Here is a 13,084-nt window from a genome sequence, read left to right as displayed (position 1 = left end):
GAGAGAGAGAGAGAGAGAGAGAATGGTTAGTGTTGTGTATTGGTGTTGGTAGCAGGTTTTTGAGGCCTTCAGCCCAGAGGATGGTGGCACCTTAACATGAGCACGGTCACGCTGAAGTGAGCTGTGATTTACAACAGAGATTATTTTACTCTCAAATAATCTTAGACAAGCTGCCTATGATTATTGTTTGCTATATCAGTATGGTTGTATTTTTTCCTCTCTTTATGACAGCGGAAACAACTCCCACACCAATACACCATCATTTTTTAGCCATACAGATAGGCTAAGTACAAGACATAATTATAAACTGTCTACTTTTATTTGTGTACACACTCAAAATAACAACAAAGACTGTGGATTCAGGGGACGGAGCACCCAACTCCAAACAGTCTTTATTTCAAATATGTATTTTGTTTATTAAAAGCAAAGTTTTTAATTTCAAAAGCATTTCTGAATTCAGTTAAAATAACAAAATGTAAAAAAAAAATTTTTTGCCACCATGCACAATTTAATTAATGGTTGAATAACACCTATGTCTCCTTTCTATTAAAAATAATGGCTAGTGCGGTGATGTGGCATAATTTTTGGAATTGCTTGAACATGTTAAACACATCTAATTATTTCTGTAAGACATTTTAATTTTAATTTTGCAACTAATATAAAGTATTACAATATACAATTTATGTTTAAATTTTATGTTAAAACTAGTGTAGGAAATAGCAAATGTAAATTATATTATTCAATTTGAATTATTATTTTGCTCCAAATGTTGCACACATGGTATGGAAAATGTAAATGTAAATTTTGAAATGCATTGCCATTTTACATATTGCATTGCAAATTGTATATCGCTACACTTCAGCTTCCATAAATAGGGGTGAGCACGAATATATTTGATATGTAATTATTGTTCGAAAAATAAAAATAATATTGAAATTTTACTATATTGCTTCGCTGGCCTAAATGCAGTGACTCCATTATAAATCCCTCTCAATCTCGCAGTTATAACTAAATCCACTGGGTGGTGCTGTGGAGCGTGTTAATAACTCGACTGTATTTGATCACTAATGTCGTCTGCCTCGTGATGTTTGGAATTACTTAAATGAAAATGATCTTACAGAATGGAGTTACTTTTAATAAATTAATTAATGAAAGGGAGTTAAAAAAAATTCACATCCAAACACCAGTCGAATGAGGACAGCTGTCCATCACCGCATTCACAAGTGCAGAAGAGCACAGATGTTCACTGAGTGAGAGCGCAATAACAAAATGCATTTCACGCAAATCATGATTGCGACAAGGCTTCCTTTAAGTTTTGTTGAGGGATTAAGAACAGAAAACAAAGTGCTGTCAGAAACTTAACTTGACACCGTTATCTTTGTGTCTCTGCGTCTGTCATCGGGGTTTGTAGTTGCTCATTTGATTCAATGAGCGAGGCCGTGCGTGTGGGTGGAGGGAATATCTATATCTTACCCAGATACAGCAAATCTATTTTATGATTGGCTGTTCGGTCTCTATTTTTATTAGATTAACTGGTGCGTGGCAGGGCCGTCAGAACTCTATGGGGAACTCGCTTGATTGATTCCTCTAATAGCGCGTGTGTTACCCTGGCGATTTCTCTGCGTGAGAAATACAAGGTGTGGCGTGTGAGCGTGTGAACGGGTTGAAATGCGTGTGTCTCACGCCCAATGCGTGAGACTTGAGAGCCCTGTATTTAGTATGATTATTAGAACTATATCTTTATCGCTAGTTATCGCCTTTAGTGTAAACGACCTTTAGTGTTGTCTATGTAGGATTTGTAAAATGCACAGTTGCGTACATGCGCACACACATACACACACACACACGCATCTCATCAGGGGTTATTTGACAGTCCCCCGCTGTTAATCTTCCTCAGGGTTTAATCTGACTGGTTGACCTTTGACCTCCTACTGTAAAGAAACCTCAGAATGACCCTTGGCGGATGGGGGAAAAGCATACAGAAACAAATCTATCAGAGGGAACACAGAAAATGTAAAGGGAAAGTGGCGTTTTGCACTTAAAGTGATAATCAATGGTGAGCGCTTTCCACCTGTCGTCATTAACTAAAGCTGCTTATCATCTTGACCATTCTCTCTTCTCACGGCTAAACCAAGCAAACAAGGTCAAACGCATGAACAAATGAAATAAACATTGTGTCGCTGCTTAGCCACATTAGCCTAGCAGTTAGTTATAATTAGCCTAGCTCTGAAGACGTGAGTGTATAGTCACATTGAGACACCGGATGTCGTCTCTTTCTGTGGAAGTGTTTGTGATTTGCTTGTCTTATTCGACTAGCGAGATGTTAGCCCTTGGCGTGCGGCTAAGGGTGGCTAATCTTAAAATCACCTGTCTGATACTTTTGTTTTCTGTCCGTGTGACACGACATCTTCACATTTTTTTTCTTAGTCTTTCTACAGTTCTTACATTCTGATTTGTCACTTCTCTTCTTTCTCTAAAATGTATTGATGGTTAGAACAGAGATGGAAAGGTCACATTTTACCCAAATTTATAACAACCAAACTAAAATTTATATCTTACGACCATTAAAAACGTTCATTATAACAACAATATATTTTGAGATTGTTATATTTAATAATTATCTTTGAATATGATGTTTTATTAATATAATATATGATAGATTATTAAATTATAAAATGCAATACATGTTGAAAACATTTTCTAAATAGACTTTGTCTTAATATATTTATTTTCTATAGATAGATAGATAGATAGATAGATAGATAGATAGATAGATAGATAGACAGACAGACAGACAGACAGATAGATAGATAGATAGATAGATAGATAGATAGATAGATAGATAGATAGATAGATAGATAGATAGATAGATAGATAGATAGATAGATTGATTTTGCTGATTTATAATGGATTATATAAGTATATAATATATTAATACTATAAAAAAATACAGCGTATTGTTGTGACGAGTCATTAGTGGTTTATATTGTTTTGGTATGTATGACAGGTTGTCATAATTGTGTGTTTTCGTCTGTCAGAGCACATCCCGACTGACCTGCGAGACCCGTTCTACACGGATCAGTACTGCGTGGAGCACATAAAGCCTCCGGTTCTCTCGCTGCTGCTGTCCTCCGAGCTCTACTGTAGGGTGTGCGGGCTCCTCCTGAAAGGGGAACAAGCGTCCGCACTCACCTCCCATCAGGCCGTCATCCAAACGCTCGCACGCCGGGGGATTTATGTCAGAGAACCAGACGACACGCCTGTTTCCCACGACGACCTCTCGTCCACCCCGATGAAGATGGTGAGATTTTGACCTTTGACTTCTTACCTGAAGAGAGCACAGTGTTAGGGGCTTGTGTTAAAGTCTAATAGAGCGCAACAGTAAAAATCCCATTCGTTTTACCCATAGCAAAGCTGATGTTTAACAGTAATGTTCAAACTTTAAAACAGACCTACCATGAGGTCTGTGTAGAAGCAAGTCAGAGTCATTTACTTTTTAAAATATCATGTTTAATTGCTGATCAACTAAACTACCCATGATCCTGAAGCGATATCCACCCATCAGGGACGCATATATATATATACACACATATATTATGCACAGTATATTAGGGCTGTCAAAATTAACGCATTAACGCAGATTCATTTTAACGGCACTAAATTTATTAACGCAGCGTGCATTTTCTGTTTGAGCCGTGACGTAGCCCATAGCTGGAGAAATTGAGATAAGCCATAGACGTAGAGGATGCAGCAGCAAACATTAATAGGGAAATAAAAGGGTTAACCTTAATATTACTATTCTAAACCAACAGTGCAGTTCTTTTATTACATATTTATTTACAATATAAAATGGCCCTGATATGTCACTTGACATTAAGAAATCATGTTAATATCAAATACTTATATCACTGACAACAGTAGTCCGGCCAGGATATTGTCATTTAAAAGTTGTTGTTCAGCCCTCATCTGATGTTAATGTTGACATGTTGTGTTTTGGCCTGAAGCTCCGCCCTCCACCTATCGACCAATCACAAAGTCAGTAGTGTTCCGGCATCCATTTATTAAAATGGTTTATTAAAGATTAATGTTGTGATTCATCTCAGATTGACTTGGTTTGATTCATGGCTTGGAACTTTTTATTGGAGAATCTTTTGAAATCACCACCGAGAAAATAGATGGGAAAATGCTTCCTAATCCAAGGCTGAAAAGTGAGCATTCACTGCTGTGCTCTATTGTGTGTGTGTGTGTGTGTGTGTGTGTGTGTGTGTGTGTGTGTGTGTGTGTGTGTGTGTGTGTGTGTGTGTGTGTGTGTGTGTGTGTGTGTGTGTGTGTGTGTGTGTGTGTGTGTGTAAGGGGGGGCATTTTATGAGGAAACAAGCTTATAAATCATACAGAATTATCTTTTTTGAAAATGTAAAAATGCAGAAAGTTTTGTGTGATGGCTGTAGGGTAAGTGTAATGTTTGTACAGTATGAAAACAATTACGCATATGGAGAGTCCCTATAAAACATGGAAACCTGATGTGTGTGTGTAGGTGGATTTGAGGACAGAGCCGAGGCACAGTATGACCATCTGCTCAAAACCTGCTGGGGTGATGTAGTGTCATGGCCAGACTTGTGTGTCTGTGTGTGTCTGTCTGTATGTGTGTGTTTGTTTGTAGGTCAATGGAAATATCCATAGTGTTTCTCTAATGGACAAACATTCACCCGAACAGAAAGTCTCTTTCCTTTATTTTCCATCACTAACTTTCAGAATGATTATTTTTATACCCAAGGCACATGGCAGCACATCGGTTTGTTATACAAGCTCTAAAAGAAAGAATGAAATATAAAATTGCCAACATTTTATTTACTTAATTTATTCTGATCAAAACCACTGGAAATAAAGTTCACATTATTTATATGCTGTTTATTATACTATTATAGTATTTATTAATATTTTAAATTCACTTTCATTTTTATATTTTCAGTTTTCATTTTAAATTTAGTTTAAGTTTAGTAATTATATGCATTTGTCATTTTTTATTAGTTTTAGTTTTTTAAATATTTCCATATAATTGAAACTTTTTATTTAATTCCATATTTAAATACTTATTTAAATGTATTTATTTCAGTCCATTGCCAAGGCAACATGTCTAACTTTCATTTATGTTTTTAAGTTTACATCATATATATATATACTGTTATATATATATAATTATTATTATTGTTATATATTGTTGTTGCTTCATTTCAATTACCAAAGAAGTTTTAGCTAACAGTAACAACACTGGTTCCCAGGAAAACTTGAAGGCAGCAATACTCAAGTACACATGTAAACACAAATGCTTGATTTCATGCGTCATTGCTTCAGAAGTGTGTCAAAACACAATTTATAACGCAATGCATGTACTTGTGCATTCTCAGCATTGCCAAAAGAGGCATTATAGTGGACATTAGCATAGATTTCCTTTTGTATTGTCAGCTTGAAGAGAATTTCGCTGAGCAGTGAGCACGCTGACATGCTTTATAGCTGCTATCAGTAATAACACAGGCGATTGAAGGGAATCGAATCAGCCGTTGAGCTCTGAGGTTTGTGTGTGTAGAGTGTGTTTCTGGATGAACTCCCTCCGCCAGAGACACACAGACTCCTTTCCCATCATTACACGGAGGCAGTGGACTTTCTGTTCTGCCTTCTATTCTTCCGCTGTCTGCACAGCAGCCAGTTCCCTGACACACACTTGCGCCGTGGCTCTGTGTTCTGTCATGTGCGTGCGCGCGCGCGCGCGCGCGTGTGTGTGTGTGTGTGTGTGTGTGTGTTTATGAGATGGAGTACAGCAGTACTGATGTTCTCCTTATATGGCTGAATCTCTTGAGTCTTCCATCTTGCTGAGAGATGATGTAACCTGCTCTCTCTTTCTTACAGTATGTGTGGAATGTCACACTACTCACACTTTCTCTATCAGTGTTCTTTATGTGTAATGTGCACAGTATGCTAAATTTCTATACACATGAAATGTGAATCTTTTTTAAAGGGGTGGTTCTGTGTTTTCTTTCTAGGCTTGGTTGTGTTTATGGGGCGCAGTATAACATGTCTTAATACTTCTTTTTTTTTAAACGCTGTATTTTTCTTATATTTGACCTTTATTCCACACCGTTGTCTCCACTGTCCTTTGAACGGCTCGTTTGCTTCCTGCTTCTATGAAGCCCATCCCTCTGAAAAACGCAATGGTCTTAGATTGGTCAGATGGCCAAATGTAGTTTCCTGTATTTTTATTGGCTGAAGTGCCAAGCACAGGTTGTCCGGAAACGCTGCCCGTTACCATTACGGGCAGAAGTCACATCTGTGGAGACTAGCAAGGGTTTATGATGTCACCAACCCGGGAAGAAACTCGTTGTAGTCCAAACCGGACGTTTTTGTAGGCGATAAACTGCCGTAACTTTAAAAGACAATATCTCCGTTTGCATTGAACTTTCAGCACTGTAACTTTGCAGATACTGTTTATGCTCAAGCAGCAACATTACACACTAACTAAAGTTAAAAAAGTGAAATTGCATGCAACCACACATTTAAGTCATTGTTTAGGCCACTTTAACATTTATAAATGCAGTTTATACATACAAAATAACCTAGGGATACACAGTTAATCACCACCATATTGGCAATCATGCAATATTTCGTTTTTCTTTTGTTGCTTTTATTTATTTATTTGTTTGTTCATAACAGTATTGAGCAGTATATTTCTTCCTTACAATATTTTTACAGAAAATATGATTCAATGCAAAATAATCATATTATTTTGAGATTAAAACTGATGCCACTCCCTGATTGAAAATGCAACTAAGTGAGTTTATTTGATGCCAGTTAAAAAAAATTTTTTTTATATGAGGTTCTATATTGGACAATGTTTGGCCGAGATAAAACTATTTGAAAATCTGGATTCTGAGGGTGCAAAACAATCTAATTATTGAGAAAATCACCTTTAAAATTGTCCAAACAAAGTCCTTAGCAATGCATATTACTACTAATAATAATACATATTTACAGTAGAAAGTTTAAAAAATATCTTCATGGAACATGATCTTTACTTAATATCCTACGAATTTTTGGCAAAAAAAAAAGAAGAAAAATTTATAATTTTGACACATACAATGTTTTGTTGGCTATTGCCACAAATCTACCCATGAGACTTTTGTGGTCCAGGGTCATACCGTAAATAAGTATTGATATGTTATGCCATAATGTTTTTACGATTACTCTTTACACTTTTACTTTTTTATTTACTCTTTATAAACATTTATTTTGATAAAAATCACTGGAATACAAATCAGTCATGACTTTTTTAAACTTGTAACTTTCCAGCAGTGTTATTTTCGTATTATTTGTATACCAATTATAGCATTTATTCATATTTTTAATTGACTTTTGTTTTAATATTTTAATTTTTTTGGTTTAGTAGCTTTAATCATTGTAATTTTTTGTGTTTTTGATTAGTTTTTTAAAATACTTGTATTATTTCATCTTATACAACATATTCATTTCAGACAGTTGCCAAGGCAACATTTCTTGTTTTAGTTATCAATAACAACACTGCTTCCCAGCATGGTTTAAATTTGCAGCACTCTGCCTTCTGTTTCACATACTACTTTTTAATATTAGGCAGTATGTATTGCACCGTTTTGGTATTATTGTGAATATAGTCATTTTGTCATGTTATTTATACAGAGAATCATCTGTTCAGTTACATTTGGTGTGGGTGTGTGTGTGTGTGTGTGTGTGTGTGTGTGTGTGTGTGTGTGTGTGTGTGTGTGTGTGTGTGTGTGTGTGTGTGTATATATAGAGTTCTCATATTCCGCTTATAGATGCTCTGATGATGGCATATACGGTGGAGATGATGGCTGTAGAGAGAGTCGTGGCTAGCGTCAAACGCTTCTCCTCCTTCTGCGCTTCTAAAGAGCTTCCCTTCGACATGGAGGACGCCATGCTGTTCTGGATCAACAAGGTCAGTGTTTCTTTTTTTCTCTAACTTGGCCATTTAAGTTCACATATAATGTAACTCAAGGTTTCTTAAACCAAAAGATCTTTCACTCTTAGCTATTTTTGTTACTGTACCTTTAAGATGTCTAATAGTATACATAGGAACCATTAAGTGTGGGTGGGACAAGACCCACCCACTTTTTACGACCAGTGACATTGCAACTACTCAGTTAGTTCGGCAAAAGGCAGATTCGACCTTCGGGTCGATTTGCAACAACTTAAAGCCTCTACAATACTGCCTCTCTAAAGTGAGTTATTTTAGTGACTCTTTAGTGATTTTCATAATCTTGTCTGGCCCAACCAGACGTTTAGTAAACGTAATGTAAATGGCATCTACTCCAGTAAAGATTTTCTGAGAGAGGACACACCCACATTTTTTTTGCTTCTGATGCCCATGATACATAGTACAGGGTTGCCAACTGTCACGCATTTGGCGTGAGACTCAAGCTTTCAGGCTCACTGTCACGCTCTTACTCCGCCCAACTCAATCTCACGCCAAATTGCCAAACCTGCTTTTGATATTAAACAAAGCTAAGCTTAATTTTTTTAAATGTGAAATTCAAACAATAACTAGCGTTTTGGCGCTAATGTGGCATAATGTTAAAGCCCCGGTGGGCGGGGCTTAACATAATGATGGCAGAGTTGCGTTTGCGTGCTTCTAGTAAACACAGAAACTGGCGAACGGCGGCGGTCTTTCGAATCAGCTCTGACCGCGACTCTGGAAGACTTGGAGTTAAGCTTTTCTCTGAGAAAAGAACAAAGAACGGCACTGAAGTCATTCTTAAAAAGGGAAGATGTGTTCGGGGTTTTGCTGACCGGATACGGCAAAAGTTTAATCTGTCAGCGAGCTCTGTTTCACCTTCGTTGCTCTGGTTGGTTGTAGCGCTATCCTATCGCGTGCAGAGAGAGTTTGAAAGACAACCGTTTATCCGCCCCTCGGATTGAGCTGTCAATGGAGAGTTTCCAGACCAAACATCTTGATGTGGGTCTTGCTTGTCAGGGTAATACTACATATACCTTAATACTGAATCAAGATCGAAAGCATCGCCCCCCGAAAAAAAAAAAATCTCATTCCAACCTGAACTTAAAATTTGGCAACCCTGTAGTATATCAGACTCTTTATTACAGTGTGAAACTGAAACCATGTTTGTGTTGTGTTGCAGGTGATCTTGAAGACAAGAGAACTCTCTGAGAAGGAACTCAAGATGAAGCAGCCGCTGATGGATTCGCCGTGCCATCAGAAGGTCTGACCAATCGCAAGTCTCGTAACCCATCCAATAGTAGACCGTTAGCATGCAGGCCTCCTCGTTGATTGGCTGAATCACGCACAGTGCATTTTACTAGACGGTTTAACCCTGTTCTCTGATCAGATTCAATTGTTTTTAAATCTGATCGTTCTCTTCTCCCTACACCTCTTTCTCTGCCCGACTTTTAACCTTTATGCTCTTCCTGTTTGTCTCTCTTGTCCCGCCCCTTCCTGTCGGATAGTCTCCCTCAAAATGGTACTGGAAGCTCGTGCCTGTAAGTGCCACAGCGCCCCCTGTGTCCGCCACGTCCTGCTCCGGGCAAATGATTAGATAGTGTGTGTATGTTTGGCAGGAGGAACGTGTGTGTCATTGTGCATCTCATGCATTCATCCCTCTGTCTACCTCTCTCTCTTTCTCTGTTATTTGGTCTCTGTCTATCTCAGCCTGATCTCATGAACGCTTTGGCCCATTGCATGCTGGAGCCAGTGGAATTCTCTCGTGTGGTACAGTACTCACACTCAACTATTTTCAACATTGATAATAATCAGAAATGTTTCTTGAGCAGCAAATCCTCACATTAGAATGATTTCTGAAGGATCATGTGACACTGAAGACTGGAGTAATGATGCTGAAAATTCAGCTTTGATCACAGGAATAAATTACATTTTAAAATATATTAAAACAGTTATTTTAAATTGTAATAGCATTTTACAATAATAATGCTTTCCCTGTATTTTTGATGTAATAAACGCAACCTTGGTGATCAGAAGAGACTTCTTTAAAAACATTAGAAATCTCACCGACCCCAAACTTTTGGACAGTAGTTTATCCGGACGCGTTGATCCAAAAATAAGTATCAAACATTTTAACAACCAAAAAGTACTTCACTCTTCCATGCATCCATCTGTCTTTTCATGCATCCACACATCCAGTCATTCAACATGTCATTCTGTGGTTTACTTTGTGTTTGCTGACGGTGTTTGACTTTAGAAATATAAAAGTTATAAAATTACTTTTAAACTGAATTTGGGGAAATTTTATGATCCTGGCTCCTGCTTCTATCCGATCCCGTCCCTCGATCTCAAAAAACACCAAAAATAATGATGGTTTTATGTAGATTATTTTCATACTCATTATATTTACATAAAAGCAGCACACTAAGTTTAAAACTTGTTTAAAACTTTTAAACTAAAAGTTTAAGGTCGACTAGACGACTGGATTTTAGATTGATTGAAACAGGTCTATGTATACACTATATATACAGTATTATATATACCATATATATATGTATATATATGTGTGTGTGTGTGTGTGTGTGTGTGTATATATATATATATATATATATATATATTTATTTATTGTTCTTGTGTGGCTGTTGTATATATATATATATATATTATATATATATTTATAATTAACTGGCGCCACATATAATTTTACACACATTATAATTAACATCACATTATGAAAAGTTAAAAGAAGTTGCATGAAAGTATTTTTCAAAAAATAGGTTTGTTCTACTCATAAATGAAAATTCTGTCACCTGTGTTTATCATAAAAATGCAAAAAGACAGAAGGCAATATTTAATCACAAAAAAAAATCTTACATTCTAGTGTTTTCCTCACATACTAAGTAATATAATTATTATTATTAAGTTTTAAATGTCCTTTTTGGAGCACAATAGACATAATTACAATCCACATTTATTCTATTTATTCTATGGAAAAGATACATATGTTTATTTTTAACAAAGAACAAAAACATTTTTTGAGTGACGCGGGTCAGTAAATGACAGGATTTTCATTTTCGAGTGAACTGTCATGTTGTTAAAGTGAGTGTGTCATTTAGTATGTGAGAGACTGAATTCATGTGTCTGATCTGTGTTAGATGCTTTATAAGTCTGTGCCTGCTCTCTCAGGTTCGTTACCGCAGAGAACATCTGTCCGGCCGTGCTTTCCCCCATCTGGAGGTGATAGAGGACCTGATGAAGGATGTTTGTGATGGAGCGGCACTGCTAGCGGTCATCCACTTCTACTGCCCCGAATACATGAGGCTAGATGGTACACACACACAGACACACACATGCAGTTGAGCAGAATCATTTTGTAAACTCAATCTTATATAAACTATTGCATTTAGTTTAAATAAAAATGCCAAAAATGTATCAAATATAAAATTTATTGAATTTTTTTATTTTTTTATTTATACAGATTTTTCAAGTAGTTTTAAAGTTAAAATTGTGTAAATTGATTTTTTCATTGATTTTTACATTTATCAATTCATTCTTTTGTAAATTGTTAGGTTCATTAACATTTTAATGTAAGTATTTTGCAGAGACTCACAAAAAAGGAAACCAAAGCAATGTCAGAGTCAACAATATTTGTAAAATCAATGCAAAATGCGTTCAATTGAACCCCACAATTATTGCAAGAATGCATACAGATTTTTTTGTGTTTTAAATTTGTAAAGCTCTGAGTTGTTTTTCTCTGTTAGACATATGTCTGAAGGAGGTGCCGTCTCTGTCGGATAGTGTGTATAACATCCATCTGCTGCGGGAGTTTTCTAATGAATACCTGAACAGGTGTTTTTACCTGCACACTGAAGACCTGCTCTACGGCCCACCGGTGCTTAAGGTCCGTACCTAAATATACTTCATTCGGTACTCTAAAAGTATTTTAGTTACCTTCTAAGAAACCAAAGGCCAAATTAAGACAATATCATATACAGGGCGTGTGTATTTCAGCGGCGTGAAATGCAGTCACTCCTGCGAGCCACTTTCGGGTTGAATTTTATATATTATTTATACATTTTTCAGTTGTAGTCTTTAAAAAAGCATCTGGAATAATAAACTAAGTGCAATATAGTGTTGTCAAATATATACATTTTCCGATACATATATCGATACCGAAATATCTGAAAGGCTTCCAACACTAATTATATATATATATACCAGCTGCTCTCTCTCTCTCATCTCTCCGACAGCGAGTTACACTCAAACCTGCCACCCCTCACTCCCTCCTTTCATTTTCTTTGCTCTGGATGAATAATGTTAGTGTTAAAGGGCTTGAATTTTGCCATGGGATTTGAGCGTAGTGCCCATCATTTTTAGCCTGACAAGCCAGACCCACATCAAGATGTTTGGTCTGGAAACTCTCCATTGACAGCTCAATCCGAGGGGCGGATAAACGGTTGTCTTTCAAACTCCCTCTGCACACAATTGGATAGCGGTTCAACAAACCAGAGCAATGAAGGTGAAGCGGAGTTAGTTGATAGATTAAACATTCGCCGTATCCGGTCGGCAAAACTCCGAACACATCTTCCCTTTTTAAGAATGACTTCAGTGCCGTTCTTTGTTCTTTTCTCAGAGAAAAGCTTAACTCCAAGTCTTCCAGAGTCGCGGTCAAAGCTGATTCGAAAGACCACCGTTCGCCAGCTTCTGTGTTTACTAGTAGCACGCAAGCGCAACTCGGCCGTCATTATGTTAAGCCCCGCCCACCGACTCTATACACGATGTGATTGGCCTGACCAGAGTTTGGTTTTTACAGCTCAGAAGTGTATTGAGAGTTGCTAGACGACACTCGCTGCAGATTAGATTTGCTGCCGATAGGGTGCGTCTAGATTTCTAGGCTATAGAGTTTTACTAATTTTCCGCAGATTTTGTGCTCACAAAAGTCCACACACATCAAGCACTTAAATTGCACTTAAACAGTCAAATACACACAAATAATGTCAATATGTTGATTTAACTGTCCTATAATACTATTAACTATGTCCTATAATACAATAAACACAGTCAGTAATGTTTTAAGTGAACGTAAAC

At 36.9% G+C, this 13,084-nt stretch overlaps 1 protein-coding gene across 2 annotated transcripts in view; it reads left to right on the top strand.

Annotated features, from left to right (window-relative positions):
- Window positions 1-13,084, top strand: part of camsap1a (calmodulin regulated spectrin-associated protein 1a) — a 30,622-nt gene that overhangs the window by 7,903 nt on the left and 9,635 nt on the right. Inside the window, exons 3-8 of one of the 2 annotated variants that reach the window (XM_067423182.1) lie at window positions 3,039-3,301; window positions 7,820-7,981; window positions 9,180-9,260; window positions 9,505-9,537; window positions 11,183-11,324; window positions 11,758-11,897. In XM_067423182.1, the coding sequence (XP_067279283.1) occupies window positions 3,039-3,301; window positions 7,820-7,981; window positions 9,180-9,260; window positions 9,505-9,537; window positions 11,183-11,324; window positions 11,758-11,897 (821 nt within the window). The remainder of the gene's footprint in view (window positions 1-3,038; window positions 3,302-7,819; window positions 7,982-9,179; window positions 9,261-9,504; window positions 9,538-11,182; window positions 11,325-11,757; window positions 11,898-13,084) is intronic. The other variant, XM_067423183.1, reaches the window with a different exon arrangement.

Source organism: Pseudorasbora parva, chromosome 18 (assembly GCF_024679245.1).
Source record: "Pseudorasbora parva isolate DD20220531a chromosome 18, ASM2467924v1, whole genome shotgun sequence".
Classification (NCBI taxonomy): Eukaryota; Metazoa; Chordata; class Actinopteri; order Cypriniformes; family Gobionidae; genus Pseudorasbora; species Pseudorasbora parva.
This window is presented reverse-complemented; position numbering and strand designations above follow the sequence as displayed.